This window comes from Protobothrops mucrosquamatus, unplaced genomic scaffold (genome assembly GCF_001527695.2).
Source record: "Protobothrops mucrosquamatus isolate PMUCROS unplaced genomic scaffold, P.Mucros_1.0 scaffold_122, whole genome shotgun sequence".
Classification (NCBI taxonomy): domain Eukaryota; kingdom Metazoa; phylum Chordata; class Lepidosauria; order Squamata; family Viperidae; genus Protobothrops; species Protobothrops mucrosquamatus.
The window spans coordinates 670,569-695,034 of record NW_015386198.1 but is presented as its reverse complement, the minus strand read 5'-3'; the positions used below and the strand labels follow the sequence as shown (position 1 = coordinate 695,034).

Sequence of the window (24,466 nt, the reverse complement as noted above, 5' to 3'; positions counted from 1 at the left end):
TCATTCTTTCTGTGAGGGGAGACTTGGGGGGGGAAGCGGGGGGGGGAAATGTCTGCATGAAGGTGGCTGGGATTTTCCAAAGCAGAATGAAAATATAATACTTGAATCTGAAGAATCCCTGAGTAAAAGATTTTCTCCTTCATCTACTTTCCATCCTCTATGGAATCCCATCTCTATCCCACATCACTTATTTCTTTCACCATCTATCTTATAATCATCAATAGATTCTGTGAATGAGGGTCCTTAATGTCCTCTGAGCTTGGTTGTTTTCTTGCAGATGTAATGAAACATTTGAAAGAAAACAACCAAGCTCAGAGAACACCAAGGACCCCTCATTTCAATGCTGAGTTATAAAAATTCTCTTTTACCAATTGTGTGAATATGTGAAGGAGCCACTTTTAAGATCTGTCGGAAGGGTCTTGGGTCTTGGAAAATGTGTTATTTCTTTATGTCTGCCTTTCCTATATAATATTCCTTCCTCCTATATATGTGCTCAAAACTACCAACTTTGAGAAAGAATGTCCCAAATGTGCTTTTTCAAGAGGCAACTGTTCTGAAGAACAATTCTGAAGAAGCTTCTAGGATGAGAAGTGAAACGTCAAGTCCAGTTGCCTCTTCAAAAAGCACCTTTTGGACAACTATGACCTGAATCTCCATAGACATTTGAGACAAAATGGCTGGCTTAAAAGACAGTGATTTTCCATAGCTGAGAGTAGACTTCAACCTACATCAACCTCTTAACCGCTATACTATATTGGTTCACATTCCTATTAGGCCATCATATATGGTACTTTGATGGCCCTAGAAAACCAAAAGGAAGACATAAGATATATGGTCATTTATAATTAGCTCTCCACAGACTTATCCTATTGGGTGAACCTACAATCTAAACATACATATAAATAAATGACAAGTTTATCTGAATAATCAGAATGTTTATACCAAATATGTCACATTTTTATAGTTTAATATATATATTCTCCTGCTTTTAAAAAAAAAGTACATGAAAACAAACCCTTCAAATAAGGCATGTTTGGTTTTTCTTGCACCAACTAATAAAGTGGGCTTTCCCTCCTGCCAGTGGCATGTTATTTCCTTAAAATTCTGTGTTTCACAGGTTAAATTTTGTGGAACATCCGGAGGATCTATAATAGCAAAGAAGAAAGAAGAAGAAGTGTTACCTAAATGTACATATCAGTTGAACCTTTGTCTCATCTCAACAATAACACAATAAGGAAATGAATATAAAAGGGTTATTCTGTATGTTCTGTAGAACATCCAGATTTGGTCACAGTTTTGTTCCAAGCAGCATCAACCTTGTAAACTCTCAAGTTTCCTCTTTCCGCTATGTATTCAAAATGGACAGTGATTAATATTTATATGTGTGTATATATACGCATGGGTATATCTATTACAGTTTGGTAATTGAAATTCTGGTAAGTTTAGTCTCAACAAACATGGAGGGTTAGGAAGAAAAGCTACTCTGGATTTATTCCAATCAAGCATAGGCTTTAAAGCTTAGGAAGAAGTTCAGCTAATAGCATACATTAGTGTCCCTATGCAGACATTCAGGGTTCGAATAAAAAAGCAAACAAAATATCTAAGGAAGGGTGGCAGTTTCACAGAAATTATTTGGACCATTTCCAGTTCAGTCTGTAGACCAAAGAACCCATGCTACCATTTATCTTGGTCAACAGTACCTACAGTACAGATAATCCACAACTTGTGATCACAGTTGGGACTGGAATTTCATTTGCTAAGCAACAGAGTTGTTAAACAAGTAATCAGGTGACTGGATCCAATTTTACAACCATTTTTTCCATGGTTAACCAAATTCGACTTCCACCATTGATTTTGTTAGAAGCCAGCTGGGAAGTCATAAATTGCAATCACATGACTGCAGGATACTGCAACCATTGCAAATGCAAGCTGATTACTAAGTGCCCAAATTGTGCTCACAAGATTGGGGTGGTGATGCAATTGTTATAATTTAGAGGATAGGTCATAAAGTCACTTTTTTCAGTGCTGTCATAATTTAGAACCATTGTGAAACTAATACCGTGTTTCCCTGGTCTTATATTTTTTTTTTGCCTCCAAAAGAGGCACTAGGTCTTATTTTGGGGAGGGTGTCTTACATTAGGACCACCAAAGCCAGGCCTCCCACACCCCGAAACCTGTCGTGCCACTGCTTGACTTCTTCAGCGGCCGCTTGTGACTGGACACTGCGTGGCTCTTTGGGCTGTTTCCACTGCTCACGGCAGGATGCCGCATGGCATTTCATGCCATTGCTGTTGCTTGCAGCAGGATGCCACGTGGCTTTTGGGGCCATTTCCGCTGCTTGTGGCAGGATGCTGCATGGCACCGCACCATTGCTGCTGCTCGTGGCAAGAAGCTGCATGGTGCTTCAGGCCATTTCCACTGCTCTGGCCGAATGCTGCAGTGGAAGTGGCCCGAAGTGCCATGCAGCTTCTTGCCATGAGCGGCAGCAATGGCGCAAAGCACCATGCTGCATCCTGCCATGAGCAGTGGAAATGCCCTGAAGTGCCATGCGGTGAGCGTCCTGCTGCGAGCAGCAGAAATGGCCTGAAGCGCTGTGCAACCTCCTGCCACGAGCAGCAGCACTGGCATGACAAGCCACACGGCTTGACAAGTGTTGGGCCATGCGAGACCTGGCTGTGGTGGTCCTACCAGTAAGGTAAGTGGGTGTGGGGCATGTGGGGCAGCTTCACACCCCTACCCCTGCCCTAGCTTGATCTTTAGGCATGCACCTCACCCAAAACTAGGGCTTAGTTTCAGGCAAGCTTATATTAGGCCCACCCCTGAAAATCAAGCTGGGGCTTATTCTGGGCAGGGACTTACTTCGGGGAAACATGGTAGTCTTAAGTCAAGTATAATAGGAATGATGGTGAAACCAATTTTCAGCTGCAACACTGAAGCATTACAACAGGGATCCGCAACCCCCAGGCCATGGCCCATTGGGAACCGGGCCATGCAAGCAGCGGGCAAGCGGCAGGCAAGCATGCGAAACTCCATTTGCGCAAGCCCTTGTGCCTTTCTTGAAAATATATTTTCTTGGAGGAAGGGAATACAAAAAGGGTATCAAGAAGTATCAATAATATTAGCTTTTCTTGAATTTCAGAGGCAAATCAAGATCAAATCAAAATAAGCCACTGGGATGGAGAGTGAATGAGTTTGGATAGGTAATGCTGGCATGCCAAATATTTCTGAATGGATTCATTTAATTCTACATACTGTGCAGTTCAGGGCCAAAATATTTAAAGGAATATTTTCTCCTTATACACGTGCTGAAATAATTTGATCATCTTCACTCAGGCTCTTTCAAGCCTTTGCTAAATGTAGAAAGTCTTCTTCACTGTAGAGTTCCATGCTAGGATAGTATGCACTGCTCTGTTTTCAATAATAAAACTTTCATTTTTCCAAATCATTTGAGAGTTGCGTTTTGAAATGTAAGTGTAGGAGATGACCAGGTTGAGCCCGAGGGAGGAGTCAAACACATCATCATTCTCAGGTCCCTTCGCACCCATAAGTGTTCTAAGTTCAGACAGTCTTGAATTTTGTTGATTCTTATCCACCACCTATTTGCTTTGCCTTTTAATAGTTAAAATTCTTATATAGAGCTTTAGCATACAACAAACCTATATATTCATTGAACTGCCCGGACTCTTAGTTTCCTGCTCTTGACAGTAAGACCATATGTAGAAAGCAGCTTTTACACATTTTATTTCATTTTATTTCATTTCTCCTTTTATTATTTTCACCAACTTTTTTATCTTTGTCATCCACCCAAATTGTTTACCCACACATGGATCCACACAGAATATGTAAACCATAAAATATAAGGGGAAAAAAAGAATACTTACAGCCCACAAATAAAACCGTTCCAGTAACGAAGAACTTGCCTGTTCCTCCCTTTTGTAATTTACACCAGGCATTAAATCCAGAATTAGCGGCAGCAGTGACATTTTGCACAAAGAATGACTTGCTCCATTTGGTGAGAGGGGCAGCCTTACAGTTCAGAGTGTCGCACAAATTCCAATATTTAATAGTGATGAAAGTATCTTCAGCTTCATACATACAGCAGAAAGTCACGTTGGAACCTCCTACCACCACTTTATCTAAAGGGTACATTTTTGTGAAATTGCCTCTGTCCTTTCCTGCAACAGAAAGAATTGGCAACATTGATTATCCAGCAGAACAGCTGCACATAACAATCCATTTAGAGGCTCAACCTCTGGAGAATTATAGCCACTGAGCTATAATCTCCATCACAATGAATGGGAAGCACAGCAGAACACAGGTGCCTTTGAGAAGATACCCTTAAACTAACAATATTAACTAAAATTACTTGTCCTGAAAAAACTCAAGTCTTTAGAAAAATAGAGCCACCGAATCTGGATGTGAAACAAGCTAAACTCACAAAATTTATTTCTCCAACCTAGAAATGAACGAGAAATTTTCTGTCAGTGAGAACAATTAATCAGTGGAACAACATACCTCCAAAGGTTTTGGGTGCCCTAACACTGGAGGTTTTTAAGGAGAGATTGGACAACCATTTGTCTGAAATGATATAGGGTTTCCTGCTTGAGCAGGGTTGGACTAGAAAGTTGGAAATATTTAGAGTAAAGAATATAAAAGAATAACAGAGTTGGAATGGACCTTCCAAGGTCCTTTCCAACTCTGTTATTCTTTTATATTCTTTACTCTAAATATTTCCAACTTTCTTGTCTCCCAGATACATATTTTGAGAACGTGTGATGAGCTGTCTCACAAAATGCCAGAAGATGAACACATAAAATTACATCCATCATTCCCTTCAACCTCTCACATTGCTCTCTATCACTTCAGCTTACAGTTCAATTGTTTCTGGCAGATGGGGATACTTCACTGGTTGGCACGTCGCTATCATTTTTGTCTTCTGGAAATGTCTCTAGGTAAGTGTGGGCGCCATTAGAACCCAGTCTGGCCCCTCTCCATTTATACCCCCCCATCTCCCTCCCTATCTTTAAATTAAAATCTAAAACAACAACAGCAGCCCAAAATGAAATCAGAGGGAGCACTGAATTGATGGGCACCAAGGGAACCCATAGGTGCCATACCAGGATCCAGGCTCAGCAACTCAATAAGCCAACAAAAACAGCTACTGATTGTATCATCTGCTATGAATACATCTTATAAACACCCAAAGGAGTCTCCAGGTGTTATAGGAAAACAGTGCTCATCTTTCAACCTAAACAGAATCACACAGACATATGGCTATATTACCAAAAGAAGGCAAATTATTGGCACTCCGGTGTACTTCAACCTTTAACACGCTTCACTACAGTAGTCCTCAATTTGTGACCATAATCAAGCCCAAAATTATGCTGGTAAGTTGTTGTGGTCATAAGTTGAGGCATCATAGGATCAGATTCAAAGTTATGACCATTTTTAAATGGTCATTAAGTGAACACAGTGGTTGTTAAATGAATGTGGCAGTTGCTAAGTGAATCTATTTTTTTCCAATGGGCATTTTTTCTTTTTGCCAGAAACTAGAAGTAAACTTCAGAAACTGGCAAAAAATAAATGACACAAATCATGGTCATATCACCGTGGGATGTTGCAAATGGCTAGAAGGATGAACTGGCTATCAAACACCCAAAATACGATCACATGTCTATGGATGTGTGTCTGTGTGCATGGCCATTGTGACTCTGAAAATGGTTGGTAAATAGGTCATTGTAATTTTGAATGGTTGTTAAGTGACTGGTCATAAGTCAAGGAATACCTATATTAGCCATACTTTTGGGGCCACTGGAAAACCTTAGCAATAAGTTGAGGGTCACATATTTTCTACTTCAGCAACAGTGTTTCTAAGAGGTCTGTGGTTTGTTGTTTGGGCACTATGTTAAATGGACATTTAGGAAGAAAACTAAACATAGAGTCCCATCTCCTATGTGCATAGTTGTCACTGGATGCATTTGGGAAATTGATCAACCAATAGTCCCTTCTACTGTTGAAACCACTATCTATAATCTGCTGCTTGTGATTCAGGATGTCATAAACAGCCGTTGATATTAGTAGCTTTGATTGCTGATCCACCATAAAGCTGCCCCAGTTCTTTTCCCCAAATATCCAAATTACTTGCCATAACATAACAATACAATAATAGAATAACAGAATTGGAAGGGACCCTGGAGATCTTCTAGTCCAATCCCCTGCTCAAGCAGGAAACCCTAAACCATTTCAGACAAATGGTTGTCTAATCTCTTCTTAAAAACCTCCAGTGTTGGAGTCAAGTCGTTAATTGTTCTAACTGTCAGGAAATTTCTCCTTAGTTCTAGGTTGGTTCTCTCCTTGGTTAATTTCCATCCGTTGCTTCTTGTCCTGTCTTCAGGTGCTTTGGAGAATAGATCCCCCCAACCTTCTTTGTGGCAACCCCTGAGATATTGGAACACTGCTATCATGTCACTCCTACTCCTTCTTTTCATGAAACTACACATGTCCAATTCCTGCAACCGTTCTTCATATGTTTTAGCCTCCAGTCCCCTTATAATTTTTATTTCTCTTCTCTGCACTCTCTCTAGAGTCTCAACATGTTTTTTATATCATGGTGACCCAAACTGTATGCAATATTCCAAGGCATTACAAAGTGGTACTAACACTTGATGTGATCTTGATTCTATCCCTTACCATACTTGCTAGGACTGAATTTCACAATTTAACTGCAGGTTGTATCAAAAAGCATTTTCTTTTGTCAGTCCTGAGGTGTCCCATCTCCACCAGTGATTTATAGCTTCTTCCAGAATCATCCAACCATTGGTGAGCAGAAATGGGGCGAGGTTTATATTGACTCAACAGTGGATGGGTGATGTTCAGAGTGACACATGAATCTCTTCCATTCAGTTTCAATGGAATTTTTCAACTTCTACATTGTGAGAGGAGTAGGAAAAGCATTTCCCTGTCCTTGTTATCTATATCATGCCTGTTATATTTTTCCTCTTAGTCTCCTTCTTTTCAAGCTAATAAGAGCAATAATAATAAAAATAGTTTTTCTACAGGTAGCCTGCAACTAGTGCAAGTTTGAATAATGCAATATTTAATGTGAATTGTAAATTGATACTATTTATCTGATTCTACTTCATATGAAACAAAATTCAGTTAGAGCAAGATTCTCTCAGAGTATAAGTTTTAAAAAGAAGAGGTTCATTATTACATTGCAGTAAAAATTTGATGTAATTGACAACATGGCCATTGTAACACTAAAATATGACAAGATGGGAATGCCAGAAAAACCTACATAGGGGTTTCTGGTTTTTATTTTGCTTTCTATAACTATTCTGTGACTTTGGTAATCATAAACTTAAATTATAAGTCTATTCTTTTTATTCTTTACTATAATATTTCATTAATGTACATATAAAAATTAATGTTTCATTTTTTTTCAATGCCTACTTCCGCTGAGCTGGAACCAATAACCCTACTTTCCATAGAAATGCTTCAAATAGTGCAGATTTGAATTCAACTACTGTTATTTGAAGACCACCTTTCCCCTATTACACCCACCCAACCCACCAGGACAGAAAATACAGCATACGCTGCAGATTGTAAAACTGGGTCACTTATGTGATGAACCATTTTATGACCATCCTGACTTACTATAATGAGCAGACTCTATTACAATCCTAAGTTGAGGACTATCTGTATAACATACTATGCACACCTAGTTACAGTATATTCCATGCTATCAGTACCTTCTAGTAAAAATTAAAATAGAATTAGAATCTAAATTGGTCTGGAAGCACCGTTACGTTTTAGTAAACCAAAACTTCCATAGTTCGCCCATATTTTTCTATTTCTAGCAATAGCAAAGATTGCTAGATGGATGGTTAAAATTCAGTCTTTCACCTATTTAGAAAACAGCAACACATGCACAGAAACTCTTGGTACTGAGTGGTAAGAAGAGAATGAGTCAGCTAATCATTCATCAGTAGGTACACATTTGATAAGACTCTTCTTATTCCAAAAGTTGGGCTCAACTGCATCATATTACCTGGAATGTTTGCAAGTGGACTCCATTCACTCCACATCTTCTTTCCATCAAAATTTTTCTCATTAAGAAAACAGCGAATCCTAATGTAGTGAGTGGTGCAATTAAAAGGCAGATCTGATGTCCATTCCCAACGAAGGAGAGTATCTTTGCTGCCAACTGATGTGTTATATGTCTCCTAAAAAACACAAGACACAAGCTAATCATTGCACTGCTGATGTGCAAGAACAGAATTTAGGCAAACAGAAGACTATATTAACACTCATTGTACTCATGCAGATTTCCGCATCCTTTCCCCACCCTTAATTGTATTGATCACGGAGGGGGATTAAAAGAACCATGTTGAATTGGAATATCATATTGATATTATTGATATTATTCCAGATATTAAGGGGCAGATTTTAGAAATATGTGATCCATCTGTTTTGGAAAAGGTAGCATTTTCTGCTATTCAAAGGATGAAGAAATACGTATTATTATGCAGAGATTTTGTGATGTTTTACAATAATATTTTGTACTAATCATTTTATGGTAGGATATAATAATTCTTAGTAAAGCAGTGACTATTGATAAGTATAATACATAAGAAATTATTTCTCTTTTCTCTGTCTTTTAGTTTGACGATTTCCCCCCAATCCTTTCTTTCTTTTTGGTAGGGTTTATGTGTTGTTGTTTTAAGTTTAATTTGGGGGTGGGGGTTAATTATCTGGAGAGGTTAGTGTACTTAATTTTTGTCATTTTTTCTTGTAATTTGTAAATAAAATTAAACACTTTTTTAAAAAAATACCCCACCCTCATTGCTGAACCCCTCATTTTAAGATGGCTATCATATACAAACATTTTCCTACATCCTTTTTATTCTTGCAGGTTTTTGGGATACAATTTAAGCAAAGAGGTAGGAAGACTCTTTAAAGAGGTTCTGTACTATGACACATCATGCTAAGTTATGGCTTGTTTTCCTGTGAGTTGTATAACAACCCAGAGTAACATAGTTAAGCAGTTAATAAAGAATACCGACTGTTTCATCTATTGCTTTAAATCTAAAACCGGCTATGTCTTACCATATATGTGAATTCAGTGAATTTCCTAGTTAAACAGGATCTCCCATTCAAACACTTTAGCCCAACCTGCTGACATGCAAACATGCTGGATTATAATTTTCATATCCCACAGCAGCATGATGAAAACTTCTGCTTGATGATGGCAGAAGTCATCACCAGGACTCTGGGGAAGGCAATCATTGTGCCATGTGTCTCACTATAATTTTCCAACATTCCAAAGTTGCTCTAATTCCATTTCATTGGTTCGCAGGCTTATAGTGGATCACAGTAATTGCCTTGCAATTTCCTCCTTAACTCTTCGCTTTTTATCATCAGCTTCTCTCTCTCTAATGATTAAACTTGCTTTTATTGATGATTGTAATGATTGGCTCAAGATGCTGCCATTCAGTGTCTTTGATTACAACTGTCACCTGAGAATGGGATCAATCATTCTCTATCACTACAGACCATCAGATTACACAAACACATACATACACAAATAGAAAGGTGTAAAGAGAGACAACTTACTAGTGCTATTTCCTCCATTGGATCTTTACGCAGAATCTGAATTTGCCAAGTACAATCAATTTTGTATTGAAAGACTGATCCACCATCATACCATTCCAGAATCAACGTGTCAGCTAAAAAATCTGGAGTCAGTCTATGAATATGAGGCATCGGAGGAACAAGTACTGGGTGGAAGAAAAAAGGTTAATTGGACTCAGAAATACTGGATGTCAATAAGTGTTCTAAACAGAGATCTCTTCCCTCCTGATGTAGTCACTAATCTGCTTTCTCCTACAGCAAGGAATTTTTCAAACTCCAGTGAAAATAACTATTGTACCATATTTTCTTTTATAGTACTTTATTTCATCACAGGCAAATTTGTAAGATTTCACTGGAAATTGAATGTAACAGTGTATTCTCTAACCACAAGCTAAAAAGAAAACAAAATAATATTTTGACACAATTATATATGTACTTTTATTTTTAACTTTAATTAGATTGCACTCAAAAATCACAGCTGTAGTCAGGGCTTCACAGTGAACATTTGAATTCAAGAGTCATGCTCTCTTGAAAAAAACTGTACATCAAATCTTACCATTTAAACTGCAGGACAGTTTTTACATTTTGATAAAACTGGAAGGTTTCCTAAGTCATAAACAGCCAAATTATTATGAAATACTGTGGGAAATTATTGCTTGGCAAAATTCTAAACTAGAACATCATCTCTAATCTATCCTCTACCACTGCATTCTTAAAATGGAGAAAACTCCCTTTCCATTTTATAAACAGGAAAAACAAACAAAATTGATACCAAAAATCAAAGCTTCCAAAGCTTGAAAACAGGATATATATATTCTGAGAAATATCAGTACACACAGAAATCATATAACATACTATGTTATATATATAAATTATCTGAAATAATTTTGTTCATGCATCACCTTAATTGTCATTCTACAGTATATAACAGACAGAAAGAACCAGATGATCAGAAATAGATATTTTGTTATTGAACAAAAGAAATCTCACTTAGTGTCTTGAATCTCTGGAGATAGCATAAAGCAGTCACAACATGTTAATCTAATATTCAGCTGCCCTGATCATCAGCAGAGAAAGCACAGGAAATCTCAAGCAGGATCTGGACCCCCAAATTAGAAGGTCCTTACTTTGTCTTTCCAACTATTTTATCTCTAGATTACTTCACATCAAAGTTTTTAACAAAGCAACTCACTTCACTGGAAATGCTTTTTTATTATTATTAATGTGCAGCAGGAGAAAAAACATAGATGAATTGGTGTAATAGAAGTTTAAGAGTTCCTAGTCTAAACACAATAATCCCAAATTGAACGAGTACATTTTCTCTGTATTTATTATAAACTTCAAACCAAGCTGCACATTATGGATTGCATAAAACATACTTTGATCTAGAAAAGGAAATACTTGGAGAATTCGGGTAATGCTTTATTTTAGACTGCATTAAAATAAAAGCATAAGAAGTTTAATGTAAGCCAGAAGCCCACCTGGGCTGATTCTTAGCATTATTCCAAACTCAGCCATTAAATTCCAAACATTCTAGTTTTGAATATAGAAAAAGTATACTTACAAATGTCTTTTTCAGAAAGCAGAAATGTGTTTTCAGCTATGGGATCATTCTTTTTTCCCTTAGTTAAATTGAGGGTGGTTATCTCAATCTGTATATGTTCAAAGATAATTAATGCAAATGTTGCCTTTTTTTCCTTGGTTAATGAACATTGTGGATCAGAAAAACTGCAAAAGAGAAAATTCAGCTTAGCTATTGGAAATCATTTTAAATTATAGGAGAACAACTATCACAAAAGTCAGACTAATTCACAATATCTTGGTTGAAAATTAAAATCTCTATCTAAGGTCAAATTCAATAATAAATTGAATTAAACAGTGTATTCTCTAACTATAGGCTAAAAAACACTCCAGAGAAGCAGGACATTTTTTCTATTTTGGTGCTCCTGAAACACATGTATAGCAAGAAGGCCAAAGTTACAAAAAAAAAACCCCACCTTATTTTACATGCAAAAGATTCACTAGCTATTAAATTACTCCAAGTGCATTGTGTATTTAATAAAGTATAAAAGCAATCTAGAGTAGAAAAAAATGAAAACCTAAGCCAAACTACAACTTTCACCCTACGTTTAAATATCTGGATCCATTTCTATAATACTCAAAAAAAAAATTTAAAAAAAAGTTCAGTTAAAAAGTTAATTATGCCATGGTCGTGCTGTGGTTAGAATGCAGCATTGCAAGCTAATTCTGCTGACTACCAATTGCCAGCAGTTCAGCAGTTCAAATATCACCGGCTCAAGATTGACTCAGCCTTCCATCCTTCCAAGGTTGATAAAATGAGGACCCGGATTGTTAGGGGCAATATGCTGAGTCTGTAAATCGCTTACAGAGGGCTGTAAAGCACTGTTGAAACAGTATATAAGTCTAAGTGCTATTGCTATTGCTATCTCTTCAGGGATTTTTTTTAAATACATATTTTAGATGTTTTCTGAAGATCCTAGAAAAGTGAGCACTTACATATCAGCTCATGTACAGATTAAGAAAGTGCAGACTTAATGAATTTATTCCAAAACCAAGAACCAAACAAGATTTTCCCCCATTCCTTTCAAGATGGTTGTTAAGAGCAACCATCCCAGTCAAGAAGAAGAATCAAATGAAGAATTAGCTTGAATTTATTACATAAACACAAGAGGACACAGTCTTAACTTCCCCGTACCCTTTGAACCTGATTTAGTTTTTCCCAGGCCAGACTGGGAAGATTCCTATGAAATAGGCATAAAACAATAACTAGTTTGAACTTTACAGTGTAGGTTTGATTGCTCTTGCTTGACAATAGTTTGCGATACAACTCTAAAAATAAAACTGAACCACCATTAAGTATGGTGTCAAAAATGGAAATTCTGGACAAAATAGCAATAGCAACAGTACTTAGGCTTATATACTGCTTCATAATTCTTTCCAACAACTGTTTTTTTTTAAAAAAAAAAAAATAGGGTGAATGAGTTACTTTATTTTTTTTCTTCCTACTTAAACAAAAATGTGACAAGCCCAATCTTGGTTATAATTCTAATAATTTGCCTAAGAAAAAAGCCACAATTGAAAGAAAAAGAGAAAAAGTGATTCGTGATTCATGCTCTTTGGGAAAAGTAACATGTTGTCTTACCCTCAAATCTGCCAAATTAGAAGCAAGTTTTCATCTCCTGCTGAAAACTGCTTAATAGCAAAACCAAAGGAAACCTTTTGAGGACTTATAGTGGTTCAATACCAAATAATAGACAAATATTTGGGATATTGGCAGAAAAAAAGAACTTTGGGCAAATTTTGACAAGCATAGACTAGCCATGGGTTTATATCTTATTGAGTGGCTGTGATAACATTTCTTCATCATCGCATTTGACCAGAGATGTACAATGGAATTTTCCAGGTACCAAGTATTTTAATTAAAGAATGTAACAATGCTTGCTGCATAGCAACTTCCTGTTACATATTGAGAAACTTTTCACAGAACAAAATGTTTTATGTGTTATGTCAAATGCCCTTTGACAGAAGTATTCAGACCGATCACAGTCCCTTGGAAGAATATGAAGAATATTTAGTCTGGTGATGCCTATCACAGGATTCTTGGAAAAAGCAGGACACCATTTACCTCTGAATCCTCATTCTTTGTGGTTGACACAAAGATCTTGCTATGGTTTTACAGAAGCCAGGGTATGGATATTTTTTTTTAATGATGGTTTCTTTAGATCTCAGAAATTATTACTAAGTCTCTCTTTTGTATTTATTGACAACAGGAAAATATAAGATAGTTAGTCAGCTCCCTATGCTTGGGATGTTCCATGAAACTCCCAAGGATTTGCCAGGATTTGATTTCTAGTATGGTATTTTTCCCATACATCCTTTCATATCATTCCTTTCATTTCCCTCAAAATTCTTATTTAAAAAACCTGGAAGTCCTGAACTGTAATGTGAATTATTTTGCTTGAATAAAGGCTGATACAATACAGTTTTTAAAAAGGCAAAGATGAAGCTGATTTGATTCTTAAAATGGCAAGCAAACAATGTACCAAAAACACTCTTTTGTTTGTAGAGCCATCTCTTTAAGAACCTCCTCAAGTTGGCATTAGTTCTAAATTTCTAAGTCACGTTATTTCCAACTTAATCTATTGCATTTTCTACACCATCTTCCCAAAATTGAAGGTTTTTAATTGTGTTGGACCAACTCTCATCCAAGATAGCTTTAGGGAATTTGGGAAGTCTAGACCAGTGGTTCTTAACCTTTTTGAATGAATCGCCCCCTTGAGACAATGAGGAAGTTGTCATCGCCCCCCTCCCCCAACATAACCTCTCAATCACAAAATAGGAAATAATTCTTCGATTTATGCAAACACTTTTTTTGTTTTCTTTAAAATGGTCATCAGGACATATCGATGCAAATAATTTATTTCCAGTCTTTTTCCCATATCTCCCATATTCTGGCCAATGGCGCACCACTGTATGGGTAGAGGCTGCTGCGCAACGTGCATGAAGATAAGTGATGCATATTCACATATATACGGCATTCTGTACTGAAGCTAGCTGGAGGAACATTCGAAAACACAATTCAATCCACTAATAGCGAGCGATTTGATGTTTTTGTACGACAGATATACAGCGATTCACTGTACGAAAAAGTCTCAAAAGTGTCCCCAAAACTTCTCACTCCATCGCCCCCATATTGCCCCCTTTTCGTTCCTTCGCCCTGCTTCACCACTTTTCGTTCCATTGCCCCCCTGAAAAATGAAATCGCCCCCTGGAGGGCAATATTGCCCAGGTAAAGAACCACTGGTCTAGACAACTGGAGCAAGCTAGAGTATGGGAAGTTTACTTATATCATCTCCTTCATTCCTGGAGACTTCCTTCAATAAACCATGCATTAGTTATTTCTGGATTAACTACATGCATTAGAACTATACTGTAGTGTGGTCCTTGAAGATAGTTTAAATCTGAAATGCAACTAAAATTTAACTAAAAAAAATCCCTTCTTTGTTTTCTGATTCATTTGAGGAAGACAATTTGTCAGTGTTGTTGTGAATGAAAATACCTGTGGTGATACAATCTGAATAATGCGGTCCTTTCTACTTCACTATCATACTTGAGACATATTTGTAGTGACCATTGGCAGAGGCCAAACATGAATAAATTGAGTTTATTTACAAGGCCAAGGCAAACTTTAGTTCTATAGACTTCATTGGTGCTCTGTCTCTAAAGAGCACTTTCTTAAACCAACTCTCGATACATCACAATATAAAATTATGAAAAAGATTTTGTACAAGCTATCAATATTTTTACCTGACATTGTAACAGAATTCATAAATAACTTTTGAATCATCTTCGGCAGCCGTAGTCCAAGTGCAGACAACATTGTCAAGATTGTGTGTTATACATGTCAGGTTCTGAGCCAAATGTGAAGAATCTGGAACTAAAATAAAAATGTTAATGAACCTCCACTTCAAAAATCTATGCTCCAAAAACTATGAAAACTCAAAAGATAGTCCAGGGTTTAAGATAGCAAGCTAAAAACCAGGAGACCGAGTTCTAGTTCTAGCTTTGGCATGAAAGCCAACTGGGTGGTCTTGGGCCAGTCACTCTTTTCAGCTCAACTCACTTTACAAGGTGGTTATTGTGGGGGAAATAGAAGAAGGAAAGAGCATTATTATGTTTGCCACCTTGAGTTGTTTATAAAAATAAGAAAGGGAGAATAAAAATCAATCAATCAATCAAATAAATGCCTGGTGGATATATTTGGAACTATAGAATGGTTCAACTAATCAAACTATCTCATATTTCAAACATATTTTACAATGGATTAATAATAATTCCCTTTCCCAGAGAACCCTCAATGATGTGAAGTCCTTCAATGAATCCTGAGCCACAGATACTATCTTCTATTGAACTTTCAGAGATGTAATTCTCTGAAATGGATCAAGTAATCTTTAATGCAAAATATTGCCCTCAACATTTATTTTCTCAAGCCAGTTTGAAGGAAGCCATAATAAGCAAGCTAATATAAAACTCCTTATGTATTATTTTGTGTCTGGAATCATGACAGTTAAAAAAAGATTCATTTTCAGACTGTAAATTAATAAGGTTTTTAGAACATTAACCTTGATACTTTAAAACAGAATGAGCACCTCAGCATTGATAGAGAGTCAGTTTGATCTAGTGGTTAAGTTACCTGGCTAGAAACCAGGGAACTGTAAATTCTAGTCCTGCCTTGGCATCAAAGGTGATTTTGGGCCAGTCACACTCTCTTTCTCTCAAGCCATGATGTAAGGCTTAGGACTGATTGGTCAATTCCTATTGCATCCAATAGGTAAACTTTGGATTTACCTGAAAAAATAAGCGGACCCCGAACTTATAGGAAAAATACCAGGAAGGGGAAAAAAACGCTCAAAATTAACAACAGATTTTATTTTATTTTATGTTTCCTAAAAAAATACCCTACTGGATTGACGTGAAGCACATAGCTGAATGCTCAAGAGTTTTTCATTAAATGCAAACCAGATTTCTCTTAGGATGGTTGCATTGTGAGTTAAACAGGATTCCTTCATAAATTCAGCAATACAGGTAGATGTTACCATGCTAACAGTTCCATACTATCCTATTGACTTCTGCTGATAAAATCATTTTCTTTATTTACTGCATGTATATTCTGTCTTTTCCCCAGCAGATCAAGGTGGAATAATACAGTTTTTGAAATACACATATGAGGTAGGTTGAGGTACATTTACCAATTTGGCCAATAGTACCCAGAGTACCTTAGGATCAACTGAGAATCTGGACTGAGGCCTAGTCAAACACTTTAACATGGGTTTAATTCAACACCTAACAGCTACACCATTTAATGAAATTATTAAAAACAAGAATGCAAACAGCTGCCAAACTACTGAGAGCCAGTGTGGTATACTGATTGGCTTAGGACAGGGAGACTCAAATTCAAGCCTATTTTCAGCCATGCAAACTCAAGGGTAACTCAGTTCAACCCATACCACAGAGTTGGTGTAAGGATAAAATGAAGAGAGATCCTCGGGTAAGTAGCCATGACCTCTTAGGAGAAAGGGGGGAATAGGTTCACAGGTGGAAAGCCTATCGTGAAATTAGTTGCAAAGAAGATACAACAGTCTAAGCAATATAAAAAAATCCCATACAAATAAAAACAGAAGAATCAAAACATGTTATCACTAAAAAGCAAACTCTCTGGTTGGTGATCTTGCTGCAGCACAAGCCACAAGCCACAAACCACTGAACCATAAACTACACAGAGTTATATAAAAGTAAAACACAGGAAGTATTTTATAATCAACTTTATATGAACTCTCTGAATGTCAGACAGTCCAGCACATTTCATTTTAATAAAGGCAAGTAGAAAGGCAGTTAAGACATGGCTGTTTTTTCCTCAGGTCTTTGGTTCCAGATGAACGGAGTCTAAATTATTAGTTTCAATCCAGTACCATTTTCTGGTTTTAGTTGATTTTTAAAGTATTGTGTTTCTTTTCATTTGGGGCATTGGGATTTGCATTTATATTTGACTCTTGTATTTATATTTGACTCAGTTGGTTGAATTTGGTGGCCATATAAATCTTGCAAATTAATTTATTCTTAAACATTTCTGCATCATTACAAAGATGGTCGCTTGTTAGAACTGGACAATTCCCTGATTCTGGGTTTGAAAATATAAGTTATTTGGAAAATAGATCTGGGATTCATCTTTCCACCTGGGTCCTCTCAGCAGGAAACCAAATGGTATATGGAAGCCCTTCACTGTTCCAAAGAATCATACAGGTAGTCCTCAATTTTCGACTATAATTAAGCCACAACTTAAGTCATAAGTTGGGCCAGTTGTTAAGAGGGTCATCACATGACCGATCTGATTTTGCAACTTTTTTTACAGTTGTCATAAAGCAAATGGCATGATTATTAAGTGAACCCTGTGGGTTGCTAAGTGAATCCATTGTCCACAATGGGCATATTTTGCTAGAAACTGGAAATAAAACCCTGGGGTTGTTTTGGGGTTTTTTTGAAAAAAAAACACCATAATAAATTGTGGTCTCATGACTGCAGGACACTGCAAACAGCTGTAAAGGAGGGCAAGTTGCTGAGCACCCAAAATGTCATCATGTGACCATGAGGAGGGGGACCAGAATTTCAAATTTGGGTCATAAGTACCTTTTTGTGCTTCCATCACAACTTTGAACTGTGATCAGTAGTAAGTCAAGGACTACCTATTTTAAATTCCTATGCTCCAGCTTGGGTACTATGTGAATTTCATTTCTCATCATTCCATGTAGCATTGAAAATTACTTTTAAAAGTATACTGCTCACAAAAATAAAGGGAACGCAAACTCCTTCAGTTCCATGTTAAAATGTTCCCTTTATTTTTTTTGAGCAGTATATATGGTTCTCTGGTTAGAGGTGGTTGAGTTTTTCATTGTCTCCCTGCCCTTTTGAGTCACCAACATCAGTACTTGTTTCTGCTATCAAGCAGTGAACATCAATGTATGGTTGAGTTTATAGGAGATAATGTACCACAATTCCACAGCCTGTAACTCAGGTTACAGTTGGAAGATCAAGAAAACCAAAGCATAAAGGACTCAGTAGCAATAAGCAATAACAAACCATTTCCATATTGTTGTCAGACAGCCAAAGAAATATTTCACAAAATATCTGAACTCAAGTTCAACTCAAAGGAAACTTTCCTTTTAAAATGTAGAATAGGAGCACATAATGTGCTAAGCACTGGCCCCCATGTGACAGTAGATTGCTTTTTTTTTTTTTTTGCAAATCTCCATGCTCCTCCATCCCCTTTAACTTTATTTTTAAAACATGAAGAAGAAACTGGTGCAAAACAAAATCAACTAGGCTAAGAAAAGATGTATTCAAGCAGGAAATTCACTTGGGGGAAGGGTGTGGACGTCTCTTCCAGTTCTAGGAACAAGCCAAAAATAACATTATTTTTCCTTCACAATTCTTAGAGTTAAGCCTGAACAAAAATCAATGTAATCGATCAATTGTCCAAAATTTGGCATTTCACTGAATGAAATTTTCTTCTCAATAAAATAAGACTCCTGACTTTGATGCATCAAGAAATCATTAGACATTTCAGACCACTTCTCCTATGAAAATTACATATGAAGGCTGGAAGAACATTACAAAAACATACATGTTTTGTGTATCTCAAGGAACTGGCTTGCTAGTTAGTGCCTGAGTTAACATTCAGCCTTCCAATCCAAGTGCTGTTAGATTCCCAATCCCTTAAGCTCTAACAAATGTGGACATAAATCAGGAATGCTTAGCAGCCAGACAGGTTCCCCTTTCCTGTTCTAAATGAGAGTAGAATAGAATATCTTTATTGTCATTGTGTAACTCACAACAAAATTAAGATTGCAAAGCATAGTAAAGTTACTTTGTGTATCTCAGAATCCACTAATAGAGCTCTGGACTATGCAAAGCATGGATGGAGGGAGCTTTCTAATGTTATTGCCTGAGGACTACAGCCAACACAAAGTATTAATTCATTCTGTGGATAGGCATTGCCCTCTGGAATGCAGAGGAACATGCAAATGCCAAACAAAGCAGAGAGTGAGCCAGAGAAGCTATTATATTTGTTTCGTTTAGAAAAGAGAAAAAAAAGAATGAGAAAATAGCCAATACCGCACAATTTATTACGGTGCTAAACAATCGGTATTAAAAGAAAAGTTCAGGACAAGAATTCAGTTACGAATTTTTCTTTGCAAGAATTCAATTAACAGTACAGGTAAGTCCACGACGACCACAATGGAGCCCCAAAATTTCCACTGCTGAGCAAGGAAGTTCTTAAGTGAGTTTTGCCCCATTTCATGATCTTTTTGGACACAGTTGTTAAGCAAATCACTGCAGTTGCTAAGCGAATCATGCGGTCATGAAGAGAATTGGGCTTCCCCCATTGACTTTGCTTGTCAGAAGCCGGTTGGGAAGGTTACATAGTGACCCTGGGACAGTGCAAATGTCGTAAATACATGCCAGTTGCCAAGCGCCTGAATTTTGATCATGTGACCATGGGGATGTTGCAATGGCCGTAAGTATGAAAAATGATCATACTGTTTTTAGTGGCACTGTAATTTGCCACTGTAATGAATGGTTGTAAATTGAGGACTACCTGTTTGTCAGCCAACTCTAGCTAGCACACTCTGTAAACTCAATCATTATTGCATTCTGAATGCAGAATATCTCTGAACTTTAGATCTGAAAGCAAAGAAGTAAAGCAAAGAAGGGGCTTATCACCACTTAGTCTGTCTATCCACATGAGTAACAGAGAATGACTGTATTCTGCCTTCAGTAATTTGCCTTGTACTGAACTATGATCATTGCATGCTAAAAGTACTTACAATATGCTCTCTGTTTTTCAAAATGTGCTTTGAATCCCTGAAAAGCTGTTGATTCCTGCAGCAGCTATAGATAAAGCAACAGCTTATACAGGTTTGGACAAATGCCATGAGATACGCTACAAGCAAAATAGAAGGAAAAGCTGTGGGAAAGGAGAAGAGGATCCATTTGCAAGTCAAAGGCTCATAAAGAATAATTCTCTTAACAGTGACCTGCACCTACGAGATTCAGATGTTAGACTTTGAGTCTAAAGCAGGGGTGTCCAACCTTGGCAACTTTAAGACTTGCAGACTTCAATTCCTCTGCATGGCTGGCTGGGGAATTCTGAGAGTTGAAGTCCATAGGCCTTAAAGTTGCCAAGATTGGACACCTCTGGTCTAAACAGTATGGCCAATAGTTAGGGATTCTAGAAGTTAAGTTCCACTTTCTAGAAGGTGCTAAGTTAAGAAGATCACAGTAAAGCATGATGGGTATTACATCAGAACCCATGTATAATGTCAAGGTTCCAATCGACAGAGACAAATAAAGCAGAACTCCGAGGCTTGCAAATTCCTCAAAGAACATGTTTATTGATACAGCGTATCGGTACTTCAAAAGTGAAACCAAGTCTGAAGAGATGCATAACAATTCCCCAATACAAAGTTAAGAAATCCTTCCCCCAAAACTATGCAAGCAACTATGTTTCCCCACTCAGCTTGTTGGCGGGCTTTTCATGAAATGTCCAGCCTGCAGTCTTGGGAGCAGCCAATGACCTTGGTTCCCGTGAGAGAAAGTCAGAGAGAGAAAGTCTGTTTTGTCCAGCACAACACCTGGCAAACCCCCTCCCTCTGTGCTATGTGGCAACTAGGAATGAGAAGGAAAAAGATTGCTGCAACCTTGCTCATTCTAAAGTACTTGACATAGGAGAATGAATTTGTCTATTAAAATAACGAAGTCCAAACTTCTCAAAGGGCAGTCTGTAAAAGCAGTTGCTTTTAGTACGGACTTCCCCCAAACTATGGGTTATATCTCAGTATAAAAGTTCAAAAGGAAGCTGTTAAAATGTTTTCTCTAATTTATGCCTGACCGCATCACCAGATATTTGAAATAATCCGGGGCACCACAATGAGTCACTGGCAATTAGAGTATGGAGTTTCCGCTCAGTGACTTTGAGGCAGACAATGGGGCCTGGTCAAAGTTTCAGCAGAGACCTATCAATTCATGATGTGCCAGACTGTTTCAGGTGTGCACTCGCTCATGGGATTCAGATATTCCTTGTGCAGAATGGATCAGACATGCTGGTGGTGCACGGCTGTAAACTTGTGTTCAGAACATCCTCATGAAACATATATTTGCGTAAACAAATGCATGCATGTACAAATATCCTCAGCTTACAACAGTTCATTTAGTGACCATTCAAAGTTACAACTCCACTGAAAAAAGTCACTTATGATCATTTTTCACACTTATGACTATTGTAGTCGCCCCATGGTCATGTGATTAAAATTTGGATGTTTCACAACTGACTCATACTTATGAGGCTGGCAGTGTCCCAGCATAATGTGATCACCTTTTGTGACCTTCTAACAAGCAAAGTCAATGAGGAAGCCAGATTCACTTAACAGTCGTGTTACTAACTCAACAGCTGCAATGATTCACTTAACAGACATGGCAAGAAAAGTCGTAAAATGGGCAAAATTCACTTAATAAATGTCTCGCTTAGCAATAGAAATCTTGGGCTCAGTTGTGGTTGTAGGTTAAGGATTACCTGTATTAAGTCACATCAAACTGCTTCAGGAAGCAAACTGAGATATGCCATGATTCCTCTTCGAGTTTACTTTAAGCATATTTGGATAATTTTCTGATTATGCAACTTGTCAACCTACATGTGCCCTATCTTATACCTCCACTTTTCCACATGTTAAAGACATTCAAGACAGTTTGCAATAAAAACTTAAAATAGACTTAAGATTAAGCTAGAACAAACACATCTCTTCTCAAGGCCAAGTAAATGAAAATATTTATAGTAGTTGCAACATTGTCATGTAGTCTTTTTGCTTCTCAACGGGAATGTGCAATTTCCATCAGTTTGGGGGCGGGGTTCACCAGATGTTGCACAACATTGTGAGAGCCATATTTTGAAAGTTGGCAGGGCAAATTCCCATTTTGGCCAGGAAAGCCACTTTAAGAGCAAAATGGGTGCCTCAATGGTCCCCAGAAGCTATAGCCTTCTAGCTTTTCCCCTTCCCAAAACAACAACAACAACAACAAAACCACCTTGACATGTTATGGGTTGCAAAGTGAATGCTGTTAGCTCTGTAATGTTTTGTACTCAAAGGCAAAATGATGGTTATATTTCGCTATTATAAGAGAAATTTGTGGTAGAAATGCTACAGCAGTCTGAGATATTGCTGTCTTTAGTTTAATTTGTGTCTGTTTTTAAACTTTTAAAATTATTATTTTAGGAGGTGATAAGTGGACAACAAGTGTGAGAAAATAAAAGACAGAGCAAGAGTCATTGAAGGGCTTAGCATTCTGCACAGTTTCCACCATTTTCATCGCCTCATGCTTTACATCAATGCTCTGTTCCTTTGACGGTATAATATTATGCTGCCTGGGAAAGTATGCATTGAAAGAACTATCCAAAGAAACCCATGTGAAAAAGTAAGCAGACTTTTCAAATAAATTGACAAAATAACAAGGTGTATCCTCTTTACGTCCTTGGAATTCCAATAAGGCCATTGCTGAAAATTCTAGAGTTCAAGTCCATGCATTTTAAAATTGCCAAGGTAGCCTAATATGTACATTAAACAATATATTGCTTAATTCAACAGAGGAGAATTTGTGGTTCTCCAGATTTTGTTGGATTACAATTCCCATCATTGATAACAGATACTGAGAGTTGTACTTTAGCAAGATTTGGAGGCCATATATTCCCCAGTTGAGACAGAGAACTTGTTGGGAAGTCACAATAGATAGCAGGTAAAGAGCAAAGTAACATCAAATCACACCAACCTTTTTCTTGGCTGTAGACAAACCGGTTCAGAATACACAAATGTGCTACCATCAGTAGGTAGCAAGGAATTTGGTTAATCCACATTCTTTTGCAATTCACTACGGAAAACAGGTCACTTCAAGTGGTCGTTTTCCTTCATGCAGGCAAGTTCTAATAATAAAAAGAAACATTTGAATAATGTTATTGCTTATTTTCTCAATAAGATACACTGTGTAGAATGTCTTAGATGTTATATATTGCATTGCCCGATGTCATTCACCTTAGTTGTAGACTTGTAGACTTAGGTAAAATCTGCTTCTTACTGTCATCCCAAAAGAAACGTATCACTTCAAATATTTATTTGCAGAGCAGATGCATGGAAAATTAGTATTAAAATGATACAGTGTGAGACTGTGCCTAATACAGGTGAAAATTACCAACAGCTAGTAACTTGGTGAAGTGGGAGGGAAGGAGAGAGGCCTGTATTACAGACAGTCTTTGTTTAATGTCTACTTGTTCAACAAAGTTATGATGATGTTGACTGGGTCCATGTAGTTGCAGCTCTTATGGCGTCCCCATCGTCACTTGATAACTATTTGAGTGCTCAGTGACTAGCTTGTAATTACAACAATGTGGATCACCATTTGCAATCTTCACTGTGACTTCCCACATTCAAAGGCAATGGGAAGCTGGCAGGAGGTTGCAAATAATAATTATGTGACAGAGGGATACTGCAACCATGCAGGATTCACCTAACAGCAAGAACTATCAGAACTGCGGTTGTAAGTTGGAACAATCATTTGATGTTGTGCCTTACAATTGCTACTCTCCTTCCCTTTTCATAATAGTAATGGATTTATTTTTCACTGAAATGCTGTCAACCACCTTTTTGTAAGTCAAATGCAACATATACACATACACATATATACACATAGCTACATACACAGAGGACTACAGAAGAGGCGCTTACTTATTTGTACTGCAAGAGACTTTTGTCAGATTTAATTAGACTTCTTTGCATATTTGGCTTGTATCAGTTGATAATTGTAAGTGAACAACAATTTCTCGTACTTCCATTCCTTATGTTTCTTCTACTATAAGACGCTGAGTGGGATCAATGCTAAAAAACCGAGTTACTGTTTTTAGCAGCATCAAACCTACAACTTTGTGTGTAAAACTGAACTGTATTTTAGTCTCCCCTTAATCTTGACATACAGCAGTGGTCCGATGTTCCCACAAGCATCTCCTCTACCACACCTAAAATATTCCAAGATAGCATCACAAACACCTAGCAGCAAACTATCCAACTTTCGCAGGGGGTACATTTTGCTCAATTTGAGGGTCTGAGAATTGTTAATGATGGAATGGAAGCAGAAAACTATTTGAAAGGAAAACGCTCCCATCCCTGCCCTTAACCACTTTAACCCTCAAAAACAAACAAAAACTAAGCCAGATGGT

At 37.4% G+C, this 24,466-nt stretch overlaps 1 protein-coding gene across 1 annotated transcript in view; it reads right to left on the bottom strand.

Moving 5' to 3' along the window:
• LIFR (LIF receptor subunit alpha) overlaps window positions 1–23,180 on the bottom strand; it is a 55,885-nt gene extending 32,705 nt beyond the window's left edge. Inside the window, exons 1-7 of the mRNA XM_015816934.1 lie at window positions 23,029–23,180; window positions 14,962–15,091; window positions 11,198–11,361; window positions 9,616–9,779; window positions 8,051–8,225; window positions 3,882–4,175; window positions 1,016–1,145 (exon numbers count right to left, since the gene is read on the bottom strand). Of these exons, the coding sequence (XP_015672420.1) occupies window positions 1,016–1,145; window positions 3,882–4,175; window positions 8,051–8,225; window positions 9,616–9,779; window positions 11,198–11,361; window positions 14,962–15,091; window positions 23,029–23,113 (1,142 nt within the window). The 5' untranslated portion in view covers window positions 23,114–23,180. The remainder of the gene's footprint in view (window positions 1–1,015; window positions 1,146–3,881; window positions 4,176–8,050; window positions 8,226–9,615; window positions 9,780–11,197; window positions 11,362–14,961; window positions 15,092–23,028) is intronic.
• Window positions 23,181–24,466: the final 1,286 nt, after the last annotated feature.